Consider the following 22,433-nt stretch of genomic DNA (forward strand, 5'->3'; position numbering starts at 1 on the left):
TGCCGTGCTTTTCTTTTCTTTGTTCCCCTGTGATGGATGAGCTGTTACTTCCGCTGGCTGGCTTGGCTGGTGGTTGGGATTTATTTTGCACAATCAGAGGAGAGGAAAGTCGATGATGCAAAACGATGAAATGATGAGAGAGAGAGATGGGGGGAGACCGTGATGAATTCGGGGGTCGTGTTCTGCCGTGCGTGCCTCGGAATTTTCGGTGGAAAACGAGGGCTCTGGTGACTGTGACGGGTATCTGCGGGAAAGAGTCGAGTCGTTTGATTTGGTGAAGGCGTTATATGGGGCTGGCCTGGCAAATTGGCATGCGAACAATTCCCCAACCATTTTGGGTTTTGAGGGGAAGGGTTTATTTGAGGAGGTAAATGAACCCTTTGCTTCTTCATCTTCTTAGATTTTTCTTGAGAAATGCTAAATGACACAAGTGTCCTTCTCATTTTGCTCCATTTTCGGGCCTTGTTTAGTTTGCAAATTTTTTTAGATTCTCCGTCACGTCGAATCTTTAGACGCATGCATAGAGTATTAAATATATACGAAAATAAAAACTAATTGCACAGTTTGGTCGGAATTGACGAGACGAATCTTTTGAGCCTAGTTAGTCCATGATTAGATAATATTTATCAAATACAAACGAAAGTGCTACAGTGTCGATTTCCAAAAAAAATTTGGAACTAAACAAGGCCTTGGCTGTTTTATCTCTTCTTCTCCAACTCTGGTAGACTTAGAAAGGTTTCATAGGAGGTTAGGTGGCTAGGCGGTGGAGACAACAAGAAGACGTCAGTTAGGGTTTCGATGACCTAGAATCCAACCACGCCAACTCAGGGAGGGAGCACCCATGGCCATGACGGCTGCAGGGAGAGAGGAGGCCACCGTGAGTGCTTGGTAAGGTTTTGCTGGAGCTCCACAGCTATTGCCTACAGCGGTGGAGCTCCGGCGCGCGCTGGGCTTGAGGAAGAAGAAGCTGTGAGAAACACCGAATGTATTTGGCCTCCAAAACACTAGTGTGTCCGGTAGACAAAGTCTTTTTTTTTTCTTTATATTCTGAATAGTCTTCATATTCTTTTTCCAAATAATGGAAATTCATCTATTTTGTCCGATAACGACTTAGATGGCGGGTACCAAGTCGACGTGACACTGATGACAAAGGTGAAGCTAGGGCACATAAATTTTATAGATATGTCTAGTAGGTAGATACGCCTATTTTTTTCACATGTCTGGTAGGAGTAGTGAGGGAAAAAAAGAATTCCTATATATCCTACCGACACCTTGATAATGTTCCAAAGTAGTGACATGTAAAATTGGCAAACCACCAAATGGCACACCTCCATCTACCTATCTATCTACACACGTTTTACCCCTTTGCTTCCTTCCTTCATCGTGAGATCGAATTGAAACGGAATCGTACACTATTTTTCCATCTTTGTCCCGGACAAGAAAAGATAGCCATGCACGCTTAATTTATGATGGCTGTGTTGCCCCGTCTTTGCACCGCCGCACCACTGCTAAACCGCCAACCAACGGTGCAATCGCGATACGATAGAAGTATAGAACTCGATCAATTCCTGAAGAGGAAATATCTTACAAAGATATGGGGCATGTTTGGTTCCCCTTACTAAACTTTAGCTAGCTAAAATTATTTTAGCTACTCTTGGGTGACTAATAGGACTAAACTATTTTAGCTCCTTTTAGTCAATATGTTTGGTACTTTAGCTACTAGAGTGACTAAAGTTTAGCTAGCTAAAATTTAGCAAGGGGAACCAAACAGGGCCATGATCTCGTGGAATCCGCCCAAACGAATTCCTGCACGACGTACAGGCAGGCATGCGAGCAAAAGCGGAGAGACGTGTTCGGCAGCCTCAAATGAATCATCAGCGTGCGCGCGTCCGAGTTCGAGCCCGACCGGCACACCGACGACGTGCATGCATGCATTGCTATTGCCTGCCGATAATCTTTCATTAAAAGTTTATTTGATCCATTAGCACAATAGCACTAGTTAATCTTTACCCAGATGGCTGTTTATTAGATTTACCCTTGTTACTTGCTAATATATATATGGTTGGATGGTGAGTTGAAGGTCTATATAAACTATTTAGAACTTAGTGTATTAGCAACTTCAAATAGGATAATGAAACTAATACTTAACAAATAACAAGTATGTTCGTATCCACTAGTATTATTTTAAGCTAGTAATTTTTAGTACTAATATATCCAAACAGACCTTAATTCTTAATTTCTCTCTCCGTGTAGACTCTCCACTTCTCAAGAGTCGCTTTCTCTCTCTGTCCTAGCTAACCCTCCGGGGCAGACCATTAGGCACGTTGCCGAGATCATCATATCACTACATCTTTCGCGTCCGTCGTCATCAATCAAACCATCTGGAGACTGGACTGCAGGCCGCTAGCTGTTAATTAAGATTAGAGAGTACTATTATATTAATATTTGTACAATGAGATCAAACTAGTAGTCCAGATTGTTCGTCCGTGAGACAGCAGTCCTCTCGGAGAAAAGGTAATTAAAGCTGGAGCCGTGGAGCTCGCGCACCATGTTAACCATGTTAATTAATTAATCTACTCGCGCGGACTTGATTAAGGCTGGAGCCCGTGCGAGTCATGAGATGGCTTGACCCGGCACATGGGCGACGCAGATTAGGAATTGACAAACAAACAAACAAACAAACGTGCCGAGAGAATATAATGGAGCTTTTGCGTCGTCCCTAACAAGCCCCTGATCCTGATGAGTACTACTACTCAGCTTTTGGTTTTGGTGTTTACGATGGCAGGATGCAAAGGTGCCTCGCACGTGGAAGATGAAGCTCATGTAGAGTCACCTTCAATGTACCCTTTTCTCGTACGTGACATATGAAAAGTGTATAATATTCCAGCCTATGGTTTAATAGAATTAATAGAATACTTATATTAATAAGTTATAATTTTTTTTAGAAATTCATCTTCAAAGAACTCTAAAATTAAACGTATTTGGCTTAGAGAAATTTAGAGATGAGTTAAGCGTGCTTGGTCTAGAAAAACTTAGTGATATGTGACCGACCAAAAAATTCTTCCTGGATGCGCACAAATGATGATAAAGTGTTTCAAAATGTGCACAAGTGAGGATAAAATACGTAGAAAATACTAGTGTTGGTCTGTGAGAATAGTCTATGTCCTAGAAAAACTGACTGATATAAACGGGCTCGACCTTGTAGAGGCGGGACGTTATGAAGCGCCACGCAATTCAGGTGGCGTGTGCTCACATAATTGACACCTGAATGGATGTACTCCATCTCTATAAAATTTCCTCCATTTTTCGTCTCACGACTTCTTTCTGATTTGGCTGCATTTTCTTCCCCTGCGCTTATAGCTTAGCTTCAAGGGCGCGCCTATTGACTTCAAGGGCGGCTCTACGGACTTGGTTACCTGGTGACCCAGTTAACCCCGTCAGAGGTTTAAAAAAGTTGGCGCTCTCAAGTTTCTCATCTTTTAGCGACAACAACCATGTATTTTGTTTTTATTATTACGGGCTACGGCAAGGCCCCCTTCTCCGTGACCAATGAATTTTGTTTTTACGGCTCATGCAAACAAGCCCTTGCCACACTGTGACCGTGCGCACTGTTGCTCTGATCCGGTGTACTCTAAGGCCCTGTTTAGTTTCCCACCTAAATTTTTTTCATCCATCTCATCGAATCTTTGGACACATGTATGAAACATTAAATGTACATAAAAAATAAACTAATTACACGGTTTGGTTGCAAATCGTGAGACGAATCTTTTAAACCTAGTTACTCCATGATTAGCCTTAAGTGCTATAGTAACTCAAATATGCTAATGATAGATTAATTATGCTTAATAGATTTGTTTTGCAGTTTCCTGACGAACTATGTAATTTGTTTTTTTATTAGTCTCTAAAAAACCCTCTCGACATCCTTCCGACATATTCGATGTGACATCAACAAAATTTTCATCTCCAATCTAAACAGGGCCTAAGAATGGTACTGTAACTACTGGTTCACACAAAGACCTTGTTTAGTTCCCACCAAAATCCAAAAAAATTTCAAGATTCTTTATCACATCAAATCTTGCGGCACATACATTGAGCACTACATGTAGATAAAAAAATAACTAATTATACAGTTTACCTGTAAATTGCGAGACGAATCTTTTGAGCCTAGATAGTACATAAGTGAACAATATTTACTAAATACAAATGAAATTACTATAGTAGCGAAATAAAAAAATCGCAACTAAACAAGGCCAAACTTTTGATGCATAACACACACTAGTATAACCGGGACTCATCAGAGAAGAAAAAAATGTTTTTGGCGTGCGTAGTGTGTGTGCGCACACGGAAAGAGACGGGCAAGATGCTCAAAGTTTATTCCGAAGTTAGGCCCGGTTTAGTTCCTAAATTTTTTTAAGTTTTCCCATTACATCAAATTTGTGAACGTATGTATGGAACATTTAATATAGACAAAAATAGAATTAATTGCACAATTTTACCTATAATTTACGATACGAATCTTTTGAGTCTAGTTAGTTCGTGATTGGACAAATATCAATCCATTCTAAATTATAAGACGTTTGATTTTTTTACACCAAGTTGGACCATTCGTTTTATTCAAAAAGTTTGTGCAAAATTTCAATTTTTTTGTCGTGTCTTGGTTTATTAATAAAATTGTACAAGAATAACTTAAATTTGACTATGTTTGTACAAATTTTTTGAATAAGACGGATAGTCAAACTTAAAATAAAAAAATCAAATATCTTATAATTTGAATGAAGGGAGTATAAACTAAAATGCTATACTAATAAAAGCTAAAAATTTTCGCGAACTAAACGAAGTCTTAACCGCAGTCACCACCCACCACTCACCAGACAACAGGTGACTTGTCTACGTCTCATCGAGAAAGCGACATAGCTGGTCCGACTCCGATTCTGATCTTAGACTGGTAGATACTCCTCGTTAAAAAATAAACTAGTGTTACTTATTACTTCCTCTATCTCAAAAAAGATTGATGTTTTTGACTTCGACACATTATGTTTGACTGCTCATTTTATTTAAAATTTTTATGCAAATTATAAAATAAATAAATCATTATTAAAGTATCTCTAATGATCAAATAAGTCATATTAAAATATACGATTTTTATGTAAAAAAATTAATAAGACGAATGATCAAATAAGATGTCTGAAAGTCAACAACAACAACAACAATCTTTTTGAAACAGACGGAGTAGTAGTTTAGTACAAGTAGCCAAACTTTTTAAGTTAACCAATGAAAATACTTCTAAAAAGTATTAATATGTATAATACATAATAAGCATTATTTTGATCATGAAATAAATTTTTAAATAAATTTATTTGGATATATAAATATTTGTACTATTTTCTATACACGCAGTCATGCTTAAAAAATTTCCTAAAAAGTGAAATATGCATTTACTTCAGGATTAAGAGAATACAGATTATATACGTGTAGCTTGATAAATTTTCTTTTTTCCCTGAACCCACGGTACATCCGTAGACACATGTACACAATGAAAAAGCGTGCAAATTCATGATTAATTTTACTAGCTTGTAAATCTATATCACATTAGTTAAACCGGATAACATCAACATAAACAACAGCATGATGTAAACAATATACAGCGAATTGAAATAACAGATTGGATCACGACATACATACTTCTGATTTGTAGATGAAGACATCGTGGCTAGTGGTGGAGGAGCGGTGATGTTGTTGAGGACATTGGCGAAGACGGACGAATGAAGTAGCCAATAGCGGGGATGATTCTTGTCAACTTTTTGCAGCAGTAACAGGGTGAAATTTGTAGATGTGTGGCTTCGCATGGCTAGCACTCAAAGGACTCAAGTGTTTGGGATTGGGACCATGTAATCTGGCCGCGTGGTGCCCTAGGAAAGCTGCTAGTAAAATCGTCCATGCAGTACAAATCTTGTGGTGGTGAGTCTGGTGTGGTTGTAGGAATTGAGGAGACTGTAATCCGATAGGTGGAATTACCTGCTTCTATGCACCACCACCGCGAAAAAATCCGTCCCAAACAGGCCCACATATTAGTTTAGACAATATGCGTTTAGGGGTTGTTTGGCACAGCTCAACTTCACTAGTAAAGCTGTTTTTTAAAAAATAGCTTGATGAGTGACTTTCTAGATGAAGCTGAGCTGTTTTGGAAAAAGGGTTTGGCAAAATAGCTTCACCAACTACTTCATACATAGTTGAGAGAGAGAAATGAGGGAGAAGCTGCAATAAGCTACTTTTTTCCAGCTTCATCCAACTTATGTCTTTGTGAGAGGAGGAGGAAAACAGCTTCACCCATGAAGCTGTTTTGGAAATAAGTGTTTGGCAAAAAAAACAGCTCACAACAGCTCATGAAGCTGTTGTGAGCTGTACCAAACAGGCCCTTAGTTTGTGGTGTCTGCTCGTGCTCTTTGAGCATGAGTTCTTGAAGTTTGCAGTAAGGATTACAAACGAGTGAGGGTTGGAAAGAGCTATGGTATCGCAGTTCTCATGTATCTTGACGAGCTCGAGCCTTCCGTATATAGCTTCTCGAGGGGAACGATTACTGTGTCATGATTCAACGGGCGTTCTAACTAAAATTTTATTTTAATACACCCATCGTACTTTGAAACTCTCATCAAACTTTCTTCAACTCTTGGTACAAGCTTTTGGATTTCCACATCGTCTGTTTGGAATTCAAACTCATTCAACAAGAGATTCGGATCGTAGCCTTAGCTCCAATCTTCCCTAGCTATGAATGACCTTATCATGCCCTTTCAGGCTCTTATTATGCTTTCTACTAGATAGAGAATCCAAATTCGCTTATCAACTCTCTTGATTCTCTCTGATCAAGCTAAGTCAACTACGGTCAACCCTAGTCCACTCTTTAGTTGAATCGATTCGAGAACATCTGTGTTCCCATGTTATAAAAATCACCTAAAGTTCTAGTTTTTTTTTTCTATTTCCTTCTGGGAACATGACTGCTAAGGTCCATTCCCTAGGAGCATCTACATCTGCTATGGCTCCCATGTTTAGCCTCATCGACCTTTCGAAACCACAGAGGTTGATAAAAGCACATGTCTTTCCTTTCTTTCCCTATCCATGCATCCACATGGATTTTAGAAAAAACATCTAGCGACCTCAAAAATTCCATCCCTCTCATTGTCTAGCAACATCTTGATTCATCTCCATTGTCGATATGCTCGTAGCCTCCACATCTGCATCGTTGTCAAGCTAAAACTACATCTCGATTCTTCGTCTCTGTCGATGATGTGCTCAGAGCCTCCACATCTACATGCACAACTGCTTGTTCCATGTCCCTCCGTGTATGCCGCCTTCATTACCTCTCTCCTTGAAGTCACTCCCCTTATGCCGGTTATGCGGATTGCCATTGCTTCTTTTCTTGTGGATGCCAAGAGGCAAAGTTGCTTCACCAAGATGAAGCAATGGAGGCGAGAGTAGAAATGGAGCGGCCAAGATCCCCCTCTCCCAATGTGAGCGTAACATTTCCTTTTTCAAACATTCAAGCTTTGAATAAATATAATCTAATGGGTAATTATTCACACAAAATGGAGTAGAGATGTACATAGTACATTTCTGGTGTGGATTTGGTTAATGTTTGTGCAGTGAGCAGTATTCATAAATATCTGCTTCAACTTTTCTGAATTCTCTCATTTTGTTTCTTCCATGCAAACTCTAAGTACAGATCATGAACTTTTATCCCCCTCCATTGACGTTTTCAAAGATCCAAAGAAATTATTCACGTGGGTTAAAGAGATGCTATGCACATGTAAATTTTTCTGTCTGGTTCCATGCTGGTTTCAGGCTCTGTTTGGTTCTCCTTGCTACATTTTAGCTAGCTAAATTTTAGTCACTTAGCTAAAGTTCCAAACACATTGACTAAAAGAAGCTAAAATAGTTTAGTTCCATTAGTCATCCAAAAATAGCTAAAATAATTTTAGCTAGCTAAAATTTAGCAAGAGAAACCAAACAAATCCTTATTTTCTTAGCATCCAAACTATAGCCGTTGATTCTTGGGGAAAAAAAACTAGCCCTTGAGGGGGACCAGTCGGCCAGACCCTGCGCGCCCTCGCGCAACATGATAAACGAGCAACTGCCTTCCGTAGTTCCGTGAGATTTCCGCGGGAAATACAAAATATCACCCGGTATCTATAGTCTAAACCGTACAGTATGTGTCTACATATGCATAGGCCTTCCAAAATATTTTGCAAAATTGACACTGTAGCTCTTTCGTTTGTATTTGACAAATATTGTCCAATCATGGACTGACTAGGCTCAAAGGATTCGTCTCGTCAATTTCGACCAAACTGTGCAATTAGTTTTTATTTTTGTCTATATTTAATACTTCATGCATGTGTCTAAAGATTCGATGTGACGGGAATCTGAAAAATTTTGCAAAATTTTTTGGAAACTAAACAAGGCCATATATGTGCAGACTGCATCTTTATCTATGTGCACAGCCCCGCCACATGTGATTGGACCGGAGCTGGCTTTGTGGCTGGCACGAGCTCTTGCGGCGCCTTGTCCCCTCCCACGCTAATTGAATATACGACGAGTCTTAGTGATTGTTTAGATTTTTCTTCCTGACTTAAGGTTGACGAAGATAGTGCAGACATCTTGCGTCAAACAACTTATTATAAAATAAATTAAGAAAAATATGGGTATATCACATCGAGAACTTCTTCGGCTGATTTAGTTCTAGCACAAGAAACCTAACTAACCGACTAAAGTTTGCTAGTGATTATTTAGATGAGTGAACTAAATGAACTCTTTGAAGTCTAGGTAAATAAAAAAGAGTATATCAACATCTGCGATTCGTAATATGCACTGTAAGATTAATAATAAAATATTTTTCATGATAAACAATATTAAGATATATAAATATTAATAATATTTTTATAAATATAGTTAAATAAAAAGTTTGACTTCTTAGAAAACGAGATCTAATGTTTTTTCTTGAATAGGCAAGAGTGTTGCATATCGTTGTATTAAGAAGGTAGAAGTTTAATAAAATACAATAGTGATCATTATCGGCGCGACCAAAACCACGAAGGGGCTATATTCTAAATATGACAACCCTAGGATCCACTAGGGTCAACCTAATCTACGCGCGCGGCCTATGGCCCCATGGCCAAAGGTCAGCGAGCTCAGTCATCAGACATCCCCCAGCATGCTAGGAACAACTTGTCGAGGGCTTCAACATCTGTAGCCGACAGGTCGCCCTTGAAGTAGGAGTCGTACGAACGCTTGGCACCAAAGGAAGACGGCGCTGTTCTAGAAACCCCAACTTCTTCGTGAGTAGCACTTCACCGCTCTTGGACGTTGGGATGTGGTCCATCTGCTGAGTAGCAATCCGCGTGCTCCTAAGGGGCAAGGTTCGCTTGGACAACAGCTTAGGAGGGGAGCTGATGAGGGGTGGCTGCCTCACCACCATGACCTCCACGTTGAACCTAGCCAGCCGCGCCGCGACCTCTCTAGGAGAAGGCGAGTCATCCGCCGACGGTGCCACAGCGCCCGTCATCATAGGTGTGCCATGTAAAGGCGACGCCGAGGGCGACTCCGCCGTGCCTAGAGGTGCCGACGACGTAGGATCCCACAACAACGCTTGACCCATCGGATATAGGCAGTCATGAGCTCGTGCGGCCACTAGTCGAGTCACATCGACCAGGGCGTCAAGCTCGTCTACCATTGGGTCACTTGAGACGAGCTGAGTAGAGGAGTATGCACACTCGCACAACATTGCCTCCACCAAAGGGTTAGGCTCTAGGAAGTAGCGTGCGATAGTTGAAGCAGTGGTGTCTTCGATGAAGTCCGCAGGTGCGTCCATGGTGGTGTCCATCACCAGCTTGCTGTTGACGGTCCTTAAGTACCAAATATAATCATTAAATAAGGAAAGAAAAGGATTCAAATGCAACCAACACCCAGACTTAGAGTTTTATCTGACAGAATTCCACGAGTTTTGGTGTTTGTCTATTTCTGCAGGGGGTTATCAAGAAATATGAAGGAAAGGCCCACATGTCGGGTTTACATAGAGATATTAACGTGTCGCGCAATTTTCTATCATCTAGAAGACTCCAGAAGCCACGAGAACGAACGAGAAGCCGAGCGGGCCCGGGGACAGGGCGCCCGCCCTCCCCCCTTGGGCACCCACCCTGTCATCTGGACCAATCAGGCTCCGCCTCGCGGAGTATGCTCCACCGACCTAAAGGATCAAGGAAAACCGTGCGATTAAGGTCGGTTTGATCCGACGGCCCACATTCGTTTGGAGGGGCTATATAAGCAGGCCCCCTGGCCCCTGGAGGAGGCACCCCCTTCATCCTTATTCATTATTCATAGACAGAGCAAAAGCTAGGGTTTGGAGATGAGAGCTCTCCTCTCATCCCTAAACTAGAATAGATCTAGATAGTAGCGAGATGGATAGCGAGGGAGGATTGGAGGAGAGGCCGGCCTGTCGGTTCTTCCTCCGGTTGTACTTCGCCATGATCAAGCTCTAATCAAACTTGCTCATGGGATGACTCTGGTAATCTACTTTTATTTCATTATGTAATTACTATCCATGTATGTTCTGGTTCACAACTCTTTTGAGTACTTGAATCTATAGGACGCTATAGGTGAGAGTTGTAGTATAGGTGTAAGCGTGGTGCTTAGACCTAGATTACTTGTGGATATCCCCTGTCTAGCCGGATCGTGTGGTAGGCCACGTATGTGACAGCTATGTTGGTCCTCTGTAGTCCACCTCCCGTTAGCAGGACTGGTAGGGTTTATCGGCCTATGGATAAGCATCCTTTGTGGTGTATTCTTATCACGTGGTTCGTCCCAGACATAGACATACCCCTTTGAAGTAGAGAAACCATAGTTATCCTCTCTGTTCTCCTACCATCGCCCATATACTAGATTGCTCTACTCTTTATTCCCATATTATCACCCATTGTTATCTTACCTTTAATATTGTTCCTATTCATTTCTACCATCTTTCCTATTTACACCTACCTATCTATCTAGGTTGAGTTAGAGCGTAGATCAGTTCTCCTGTTTCCCTGCGGATACGATAAAACCTTTAACCGGGTAAAAGCTACAACGGTATCCGTGCGCTTGCGGATTTATCTGTGTGCGTATAAATACCATAGTACACTCTAGTGCCATGCTGGGGATGACAACCTAGTATTTAGGTGGTGTTAGCAAGTGTCAACACTTACCACCATGGCGTCGACGTCGTCTTCAGAAAGGACGGGTGCCCTTGGCGCCCTCCACGACCCCCATCACAGACCTTTCTGTAGTTGATGGACTGTTGAGAGGTGCATGTGGGGAGGGCGGTGGGTTGTCGATGCGTGAGTAGTGAGGACAGCCCACGCCGGTCGATGCTGCCTTTGATCGACAGCAGTCCATAGCGATGTGGCCGATGCCACGACAGCGCAAACAACGCCAAGGCATCTGGCAAGTCGCCACATGGTGCGAGAAGGACAGGCAGTTGAAGCATCTGTTGTGTTGCTGTGCGGGAATCTTGTGAGCTCGTGCTCGCGAGCGAGGGCTGTGTTGAGGCTCAACAGAGGCGGACACCAGTTCGTCCTCCTGTTGGGGTAGAATCTCACGCCACCCATTGGCGTTGGGGCAGAGACCTGTCTTCGCATGCCGAGGCGTTGGCAGGCAGGTACTCGACTATCCACTGTCCGGATTGGCAGACCGTGCACATGCTGAGGGTGTGGTCGGCTACGCCTCCTTCGCCTCCGCATAGGCCTCTACCCAGCGTCTGGTCCGCCGCACCGCCGACCAGCAGTCGAACGAAACTGAGCACGCATAGGGGGCGCGGGGGCCGGCCTTGCCGGATGACGAGCGGTCTCTAGGTATGTCGTGGGATGGTCGTCGTCAGTCTCCGCACCATCCTCTTCCGCCCACCGCCGCCTCTTCAACTGCCCACCCAAACATTTGAGGAAGAACGGTGCCGCGACCAGTAAAAGCGTTGGGGTGTCCAGCGATGTCGTGCCAAGGCCGGCGCTCCAAGCATCTAGCCCCAACAGTGGAGGGGATCAAGCGCTAGGGGTGGCCACCTCAGACACCGGTGTTGTGGCCACGACCGTGCAGCGCCCTCATCCCCCAGCAGCGTTGTCGTGGGCACCACGGGAGGGGGCGACGATGAAGCTGGAGATGCTGACAGGCCATTAGATTCGGCGCCGCTGGTGTCGCAGGCGGTCGTGGATCCACCCACCCATGGCCCGTCTGTGCGGAGTCCAGCGTTTGCACCCTAGGGCCACCACCCCCGAGCAGGGTCACAATGGCGACGTCGACCTTAGGCTGTGGCGGAGGAGAAGCGGGGTGGAGGGAGGGGTGGCGACGAAGCTCGCCGATGCCATCAACGACGGAGAGGCCGGTGCCGGCGCCAGACAGGGCTCATCGAGCACCGGGAGCGAAGGGTAGGTGGAGGAGGGGGAGGTGGAGGGGAAGGGAGAGGGAGAGGCGGAGGAGGTGGGGGGCTATGGGCGCCGCGTAGGTGCCAGGGCGGCGGCGTCGTCAGGGCGGACAGAGTCGGAGCAGGACCTTGTCTGAACAGATCAAAATGAGATCTAACGTTATTTTATGATAGAAGGAATATTACTATAAGTATTTACTTATGCTACTTAAACGGATGGACTGAAAGGTGTAGTGATTTTTAGTTTAGTTCAACTAATTGTTAGTCTCTTATAACAGTTCTTATATCTAAATAACACAAGCCTAAATTTTAGGAGTACTCACTAAACTTTAGTTATACTAACAACTAATTTCAATGATCTAAACAGGCCTCTCGTACATAACACGCGCCTCCTGTTGTGCCGTGACCCTAATCGATGGCTTGAGCACGTGACATACATGTGAATGAGTTTTGTGGGAAGTCGGAAACCCTCCCGCCGCTGCTGGTGCTCTGCTGCGTGTGGTGTGGTGTGGGGGCTGTGCTGTGCACCAACCGAACCGAGGCGCGCCGAGGCCTTCCCTTGCTTCAGCGCTCTCGTCTCGACGCGGCAGGCCAGGCGGCGGCTAGCGGAGACGACAACGCTCCGCATTGGAATTGTAGACTTGACTGGCGCGGTCAGCTCGACGACGTACGTCAGCTGTGCGTACGCTCCGCGTGCCCACAGGCCGCTGAGCTCACACGGCATGCAAAGAAAAGACGTTATTCCATCGCACCCACCGGACCGGACCGACCTTGTGCACACAAAGGACCGGACACGGGAACGGGACACCTGCCGATGCCGGCCGGCCGGCAGCACGACACGGCATCCATCGACGGTCCTGGTGATTGGTGAAATTCAATTTGATTCCTTCACATAGATTATCACCGGAGCAATTATTGGCATGCAGAGGATCCGCCGGTTGGCAGTGCAATTGGCACTTTACGTACCGGTGGCCGTCGAAACAAACGGTCATCCCTTCCCGCTAGCTAGGAATAATCGTGCCCGACCCGCACTAGGCCTTGTTTAGTTGTTAGAGTAAAAAGGTTTTGAGAGTCTTGTAGCACTTTCGTTTATATTTGATAATTATTGTTTAATCATAAACTAACTAGATTTAAAAGATTTGTTTCACAAATTACAAAGAAACTATATAATTAATTATTTTTTATCTATATTTAATGATACGTGTGCCGTAAAATTTAATGTAACAGAAAATTTTAATTTTTTTGGTTTTTAAGTGAACGGAGACGGTGAAAGCGGATATGAATATGATGCTGGATCCCCGGCCGGCAGCTCGGCCCCTGAGATGTGTTCCACCACTAGCCACTAGGTACCACAGGGCTGGAATTGATGCTCTTCATCCATGTCGATAGCTTTAAGCCATTGTGTGGGGATGAGGAGGCTAATCTATCAACTTAAGTACCTGCTGTCTAAATCAGTATATGTTACTTTTTAGAGGCAACCTGTACAATTAATTAAACCTATAATAAGTAGGTAGGTATAGGTTGATGAGTTAGACCACTTACATCTCTTCACGCAAGGAAGCTTCAGTAACACTCTGGTCGATTCTTTTTTATTTTTCCCCTTGTTTTGGAGCTGCTCCTGCTGTATGTGTATGCTTTGCTTATCTTGTCCTCTTGCTCTTGGTGGGGAAACGAAACTGAATTTGGTCCGCAGGTCTGGGCCCTGTCCCCATAAAATTTCAATGCGAAAGAACAGCCCGGGCCTGCTGCAATGATGCTGGGCCGGGCCTACATTTGTTCATCTGCTTAGCTCATGCTTTTAACTTGGCGTTTGGTGAGTTATGCTCGAATCCAATTTTCACTACTGTTACCGGTCAATGCGATCCACACTAAACAATAGGAAGAAGACTTTATCACTTTCAGTTTCACATTTCTCTATCAATCAAAAACAAAAGCGATCGATACGATATCATCGAAAATAAGAATGGTGTCGATATTTAGTAATGTCGAGGGCGACACCATACGATCGAAAGTAGTACATCAATAATGATCAGAATCAACAAAACGATACTTCAAGAACGATAAACACGACAATTAATATAATATGATACTACCCATGCAAGTATATAACCTACTGTATATCATACAAATGAACTGACGATTAAGACATAGACATTACTTTAACATGTCCATGACACAGCCGCATACATTCACGTTCACGTTACTTTAACGAAGATCAGTCACTTGTTGGGATATAGCTATGTTGGGTTAGGGTATTTAAGTGAGACCCACATTTTAGATGAAAAAAATTAGATAAACACCTTTCTTGACTACAGAGCCTATGCGGCTCCGTTGGCATAGCTCCACGCTAGAGTCATTTTGGAAAATTGTTTGGCAAAATAGCTTCACATATAGACATAGTTTCTTAAAATATGCTCTCATAGAATGCCACGTAGGATGGGGTGAAGCCAAACAAAAATACTTTTTTTTTCCGCTTCATGTCACCTTAAACCTTTGTGAGAGCACGATTTAAGGGTCTTTCTAGGTAAAGCCGTTTTGTTTTACCCTGACTCTAATGACTCTTGAAGTTAGTGGCTCGACTAGAGTGTGGGCATGTGGCACTTACAACTTGGGCCTGCTAAGATGAGAGCTTACAAGGTGTATGGTGTAACAGAGAAGTCGGAGCTGAGAGTAATGTTGATGGCCTGCTAGGCCTAGGCTCCCGAAGTTAGAGAGTCTCTTTTTTATCTCTATATAAATAAAATAGTATTTTACCGTTTTAATACAATAACACACTTATACAGTAGGTAACGGTAAATACTGCTACAATTATTGTTTTTATATTTTCTATCTTTAGAAGTACGGTATTTACAATTACCGCTACCATTTTTGGATATCTTTCAGTTTCACTTTCATCCCTAATTCACATCACCAATCCGACTATGGTACCCAATAGTACCATCAGTATTAGGACAACGAAGAAAACAGTAACCTTGCAACTTCCTTTAAAATTGGCGCAAACCTTACAGGACGCGTCTTGTACTACCACCAATCCAATCTGCTATTTCAAGCTCGAGAAACAACACATTCTGTCACCTAGTAGGCTCTAGCAACCCATCACCACCCGAGAGGAGAAATCGCAAAATGATAATTGGAATTTCACTTGCCTCCGTTACATCTTTCACAAGCACATTCCCGTTTTGCCGTGTTGTTCGTCGCCTACCACCACTCTAGAAAAGGTAAGTACGTACTTGGTACAAGCTACATCAGGCTCACCGGCCGGTGAATGCGCTCTTCGCCGTCCTCGGCATGTAGTCGAAGGTCTCCTCGCTCTTGTTCTCTGTCCGTGGCGAGCTCTTGGCGCCGAGGAGTGGAGACGAGTCCTTCTCGCTCATCTGCAATAATGTATGGACATCCAAGTCGTTATATATCGCCTCTGGCCTCCGGAGTTTCCACAGTTTCAGACGAATGAAGCGAGTGATATGATGCATGTGCTTTATAAGTCATTTTAATAATTTTGAAAAGTTAAATCACCTTAAGTTTGATTAAATTTATATGATAACATAATAATATTTATGATATCAACTAAGTATCGTTACATTTTTTTATTAATTATATTTTTATAGTAATATCTATATAATGTTATAAATCTTTTTATTTTGTTTATTGTTAGTCAAATTTAAAATGCTTTGAATCTCCAAAATTTTTGAAATGACCTATAAATTCGTATATATGGAGGGAGTAGTTAGTTACCTGCGCGGCGACCGGCAGCGAGGTGGCGGCCTCGGTCTTCTTCCTGCTTTCGACGACGGAGTAGTAGGAGTAGAGGCCCATGCCGAAGATGGCGATGAGGATGCCCACCACGTTGCGGGCGCTGAAGGGGTCCTTGAGGATGATGTAGCCGAAGGAGAGCACCAGGCACGTCTTGAGGTGGCCCAGAACCTGGTACGTCACGGGCGATGTCGTGCCGATCACCAGGAACGTGCTGAAGTTGACGCACACCGCGATCGAGCACGACAGCAGGATGAACGCCTGCACACCGCGCGCCACGGAGCATTATTCGAGCACGGTTACACTGATAATGCTGCAATCGGTCGGTCGGGTGAACCGACATCTATTGTGCCAAGGGTGCTTACCACGACTTGGGTGGTGTAGCTAAACGCGAAGACGTCGCGCTTGGTCAGGAGCTTGTCCACGAACGGACCAGTGACGAGCAGCACCGCGGACTGGTACGGCGACGACTGGTACAGCAGCTGCGTCGAGGAAACCTTCAGCCTCCTCTGGATTTGGTTGGTCAGCTTTGTTCAACACCAAGGTTAAGGATGACAGGCCAGCATGTGGATGCAGCGTATGCAGGGTGCATGAAAGACTGTAAGATCCAGCAGCTCGCTTGAGCTGCTGAACGACGAAGTTCATGTGAGAACAGCAAGCATAAGGATACAATCTGCCCGACGCATGTCGCGGCGATGGTGAGCACGGCAATGATGGAGCCGAGGAGATTGAGCTGGAGATCTGTGACCGATGCGATGCCGACTCCCAGGAGCAGGACCATGAGGGAGGCCTTGATGGTCTGACTGAAAGGTTCAAGCTTGTCGAGTATGAGAAGTCATTTTTTTTCACAACACGGAGCAGGAGCAGCTCAAATTAAACACTGGGCAGAATGTGGCAAGGATTTTGGGTATGACCTGAACTTCTTGTTCAGAAAGATGGTTTCCAAGACTATGGTGAAGGGTATGATGGCCAGCTTGGTCATCTGTTACAAGAAACAAGGGTAAATTCAGTACAATAGAAACAATGGTAAATTCAGAGGCAACAACATAATACTACTGGTCAGCAAATAGAAGTGTAGTAGTCAGTGTATGCTTGCCTGGTAGAAGCCAACAGAGTTGAATCCGAGGCAGAGGTTGAGGAGACCAATGGAGATGCCATTTAGCAGGCCGAAGGAGATGACGGTCCGCGCGTCAATTGCCTTTGGCTCAAAGAAATGCAGCCGCTGCGCAACGTACAGCGTGAAGAAGGTCACCATGAGGTGCCAGCTCGTCAGCGTCGTCGCTGCATTTTTTTCAGAACCCAAAACGCCAGCAGCCACAAAATCAGAAACTTTGGCTTGCACGCACAGCAACAGTATATAGTATTGTTTGTAGTAGACAAAAACTTTGCCGTAGAGGTGTGGTTACACATACTGACCGAAGAAGAAGCCGAGAGTGCTGATGAGGTACTTGTTGCAGATGACGATGGCCACCGACGAGGTGACCGAGAGGCCCAGCGCGCCAGCGACGCCCGTCCGGGAGCCCGCGCCGTCCGACATCTCCTCCCCGCCGACGGCGGCCGGTGACTTCCCTCCTGCTGGTGCAGACGAAGTCATGAAATGAACAGCGATTGATGTGGGCGAATATACCCTAGACGTGCTTGTTTCGGCTGTGAATCTGGAGGCTCATTAGGTATCACTATCAGGGTATTGGATACACACGCCCGCACGTGATAAGCTCGCTCAATAGCGTTGACATCGCCGCGTCAGACGGACCGGCAGCAAATCCCGAGGCTAAGGGAGCGGAAAAGGTACCGTGTGTTCATGTGGCATGATCTGCTGCACTTGTGTCAGTCTAGATCAAAAAGAAAACATTTGAACCGATGTTTAGGCATTGTTTAATTCACCCAAAAACAAAAAACTTTTTAAGATTCTCCATCACATCAAATCTTACGGCACATACATGGAGCATTAAATATAGGTGAAAATAAAAACTAATTGCACAGTTTGCTTGTATTAAACCTAGCTACTCCATGATTGAACAATATTTGTCAAATAAAAACAAAAATGCTACTGTATCAAAATCTAAAAACTTTTTGATCTAAATAAAGCCTTAGTCGTGTTCGCGTCTGTACATCCCATTCCCACAGCGAGATTGTTAGTGCATTGCTGCAAGAATCCATCGGCCAGGAACTTGCATTTGGTGAGTCTGAACACATGTGTGAGTGCTACGTACTACCGTCCAACAAAAGGTAGAGTGTGACCTGGACCAAAATCATTGATTTGGTGCTTAGTGGCTAGGAGACAATTGGAAGAAAGCAGGTTCAAGTAGGTAGCCACCCCTCCATGTGTGTCTGTGCTAATCTGAGACCATTCTGTCTGCCTACTTTCGTTAGGTGGTTAGTCACCGGCACACCTGTCAGTGTCACACCAGTATGGAGTGGCACACACATGACACGATGTACTCTCCAGCCTGGCCTACTGTGGAGCCAAAGTTTCAAATCTGACTTTATAATACGTAATAGATATCAAATAACTAATTATAAAATATATTTTTAAGATAAACATATTTTTAAAAATAATCAGTGAAACTATTTCTTTCCATAAATCTACTTAAACTTTAGATTGTTTAATTTTCCAAAAAGTGAAATTTTCATTTCTTTTTGGGGATGGAGAGAGTACCACTGGAGCTTCTAGACTATCAAACCAGGAAGGAAGATGGCAATGCATCATAGTTGTAGTACGTCTGATTAGTGAACAGAAAGAAAAACGACAGCTACAGTCAGTCAGTCACCAAGGTAAATCGGCTAGCACAAGGCGACATGGTAGGTCTTGTTTAGTTCACTCCGAAATCCAAAAAGTTTTCAAGATTCTCTGTCACATCTAATCTTGCGGCACATGCATGAAACATTAAATATAGACGAAAACAAAAACTAATCACACAGTTTAACTGTGAATCGCGAGACGAATCTTTTGACCCTAGTTAGTCTATGATTGGACAATATTTACCACAAACAAACGAAAGTGCTACAGTAGCGAAATCTAAAAAAATTTTATATCTAAACAAGGTCTAAGCTGAAGTGCTGAACATGTCCCGAAAACGTCAAAATGAATAAATAATAATAGCAGTACTCCTAGTGAAGTACTGTACGATCCATTGATTAGTCGGTGCTGCAATGCATTTTTCGGAGATCTCGGGAAGTCGGGATGATAATTCAGGTCCGTATGGCCCTACAAAGAAGAGGCAGGTCAACGGGAGCCCGGCATGGAAACCGGCGAGATGCGGGTGAAGGCGTGCCAAGGCCTTGTTTAGTTTCGAAAAGTGAAAAGTTTTCGGTACTATAATATTTTCGTTTGTTTGTGACAAATATTATATAATTATGGACTAACTAGGATCAAAAGATTCGTCTCGTAATTTACAGCTAAACTGTGTAATTAGTTTTTATTTTCGTCTATATTTAATATTTCATGTATGTGCCATAAAATTCGATTTGACGAAAATTTTTGAAATTTTTTTGATTTTGAGACTGAACTAAACAAGGCCTTGCTTCGTTGCTGCGACCGGCTACTGCGTGCGTGCACGAGGTGGAGCCCGCGGTTAATGTGCAGGGTGTCAGAGAAACTTCCATCGGCCCAGATCCCAGTGATCGTAGGGCCTACGGATGAGGCCTTGCCATTTCAGGGCGACAACAGAGGTCTTGTTTAATTTTGCAAAATTTTTTAGATTCTCTGTCACATCAAATCTTTAGATGCATGCATGAAGTATTAAATATATACGAAAATAAAAACTAATTGCACAGTTTGGTCGAAATTGATGAGACGAATCTTTTAACCCTAGTTAGTACATGATTAGACAATATTTGTCAAATACAAACGAAAGTATCACTATTCATATTTTGCAAAAAGTTTTGGAAGTAAACGAGGCCAGAGACTGCCGGACAGAACATGAGGTACCGCAGGCAGCAGTACCATTTGCAGATTCTGGACCATTTCCACGAAATTAGGCCTGGTTTAGTTTACAAAAATTTTCAAGATTCCTCATCACATCGAATCTTTGTACACATGCATGGAGCATTAAATATAGACGAAAATAAAAACTAATTGTACAGTTTGTCTGTAATTTGCGAGACGAATCTTTTGAGCCTAGTTACTTTATAATTGGATAATAATTGTCACATACAAACGAAAGTGCTACAGTAGAAAAAACTAAAAATTTTCGCAAACTGAACAAAGCCTAACGCGTTGAAACAGAGTGTTCGCAGGGAACGCAGACAAAGCACGGTGGCGAGGACAAGATCAGAGTCAGAGATATTTTCTTTCCAATCTCTCCATCACCGACGGCGACGTCCACACGCGATGAGCAAGGCTATGATGGCACAGGCACAGCGGCACAGGGAGGGGCGAACAAGGGGCTCCTCAGGCCAGTGCAATGCTGCCACGTCGGACTAGGTACTAGGAAGCCTTGTTCTGATCCCCTTCGTTGGTTTGACTACCAGCTTGGCAACAGAGACGAGGCACGCTTATGTCATGTGAGCAGAATACCGAGTTGTTGCACACCTATTGTCTGTCCATTCAGAAACTTTTGCTACTGCTAGTATTGATTTGGAGTGCACATCTAATGACGACCACGCACCCTCCTTGGCCTTGTTTAGTTCCTAGAAAATTTTGCAAAATTTTTCACATTCCCCGTCACATCGAATCTTTAGACGCATGCATGAAGTATTAAATATAGATGAAAATAAAAACTAATTGCACAGTTTGGTCGAAATTGACGAGACGAATCTTTTGAGCCTAGTTAGTCTATAATTGGATAATATTTGTCAAATACAAACGAAAGTGCTACAATGTCGATTTCCTAAAATTTTTCAGAACTAAACAAGGCCCTTGTCTATCTAAGTTGGTTTAACCAAGATTACTCTGAAACTAGTACTAGTACCAACTTGACTTACTATAGTTCATACGGATTACGGAGGGAGCACACATTTTGGCCACCAACTCCGCGCTGCTAATTCTATACACCACTTGCTCTGCAATATGCAAGTGCACCCAGATAACGCGCAAAGCCATACGCACGCTCCAGTAGCATGACGCACAAAAATGCACACGCAACATTCTCTAAAATTGGCAATGTATTCATGAAACCGGCCGAGCTTGTGCGCGTCGATCATCAAAACAAGCGCCCGTAACTGAAAGGCGTCGGACGGTATAGCGGCCACGGATCAAACGAGTCTGCCAAGATGTTGCGAGATTCATTCCTTGGCAGACAACCAACTCGAACGCATGCCCCGCATCAACAGAATCCTGATTCCTTTTCCCCATGAAAGGAAAATCAGAATCCTGGTTCTCGACGGTATAAATCAAAACAAACAAACAAACAAACGAGCAATCGTATGGACGAATGAATGGATGGGACGAACAGACACAAGTAAACCAGCGAGCGATCCGGAAGAGGGAGGGAGGGAGGAAAAACATGGGGGAACGGAGAGGAGGGGGGATGGCATCGTACGCACCTCTTGCGCCTCGCCTCCGGTCCGGAGGATCCTTTATTTATCTATCTATCTATATATCCGTGGTTCTTCCCGGCGAGTCCTCGAATATGGATCGGATCTTCTGGCGAGGAAGGAGAACGGGAGAGACCGAGAGAGAGACAGAGAGGCGGGCCGCTCCCTTGTCTCGCGCCCGCGGGTTTTGGTGATCGATTGCCCGTGTGATCTGTGAATTGGATTGGAGGAGGAGGAGGAGGGGTGGTGGTGGTGGTGGTGGAGGAGGAGATGCGTGAGGCGGAGGAAGTCTTCTTCCAGAGAATGGAGGGAGGGTTAGGTGGGCGAACAGCTCAAACGCCCGCCGTCGCTCGCATGATCGCGTCGCGCCGCATCACCTTCACCTTCTCCTTCTCCTCGCCTCGCCGCCGTGTCGAGGCTGTGGTGTCCCACCCACGAGACCACGATTTCATTGGATCCTAACGCTAAATATGCTAGCATAATAGTAGTCCTATACTAGTCCTCTCCTCTGAGACACGGGCCCTACCTGACAGCAAGAGAAACACAGAGCCCGGAACACGTAGGGTTTTTCGGCCTTTTGTTTGTACTAGCAAATATGTTCGTATGTGTAATGAGAGAAAAATAATAAATAGTTATAGAAAGTGATGACATAATATTACATATCTATTTATATTGATTCTTTTATAAAATTTAAAGTCTATAATTTATTTTATTGATAACCATAACATTTATAGTATTAGATAGTTAATATTTATAATAATATATAGCT

General features: G+C 43.7%; 1 protein-coding gene across 2 annotated transcripts; it reads right to left on the reverse strand.

Moving 5' to 3' along the window:
* On the reverse strand, positions 15,397-22,100 carry LOC8067408 (UDP-xylose transporter 1). 2 transcript variants are annotated; one of them, XM_002467025.2, is made up of 8 exons: positions 21,674-22,100; positions 17,603-17,758; positions 17,283-17,467; positions 17,101-17,168; positions 16,857-16,989; positions 16,552-16,713; positions 16,169-16,447; positions 15,397-15,810 (listed from the first exon to the last, which is right to left on the reverse strand). In XM_002467025.2, exons 2-8 carry the CDS (start codon positions 17,721-17,723, stop codon positions 15,688-15,690), a joined length of 1,071 nt encoding a protein of 356 aa, XP_002467070.1. In that variant the 5' UTR covers positions 17,724-17,758; positions 21,674-22,100; the 3' UTR covers positions 15,397-15,687. The 2 variants fall into 2 exon arrangements, with proteins under 2 accessions (XP_002467070.1, XP_021307467.1); XM_021451792.1 differs by having other exon boundaries at positions 17,603-17,761.

This window comes from Sorghum bicolor, chromosome 1 (assembly GCF_000003195.3).
Source record: "Sorghum bicolor cultivar BTx623 chromosome 1, Sorghum_bicolor_NCBIv3, whole genome shotgun sequence".
Taxonomy (NCBI): domain Eukaryota; kingdom Viridiplantae; phylum Streptophyta; class Magnoliopsida; order Poales; family Poaceae; genus Sorghum; species Sorghum bicolor.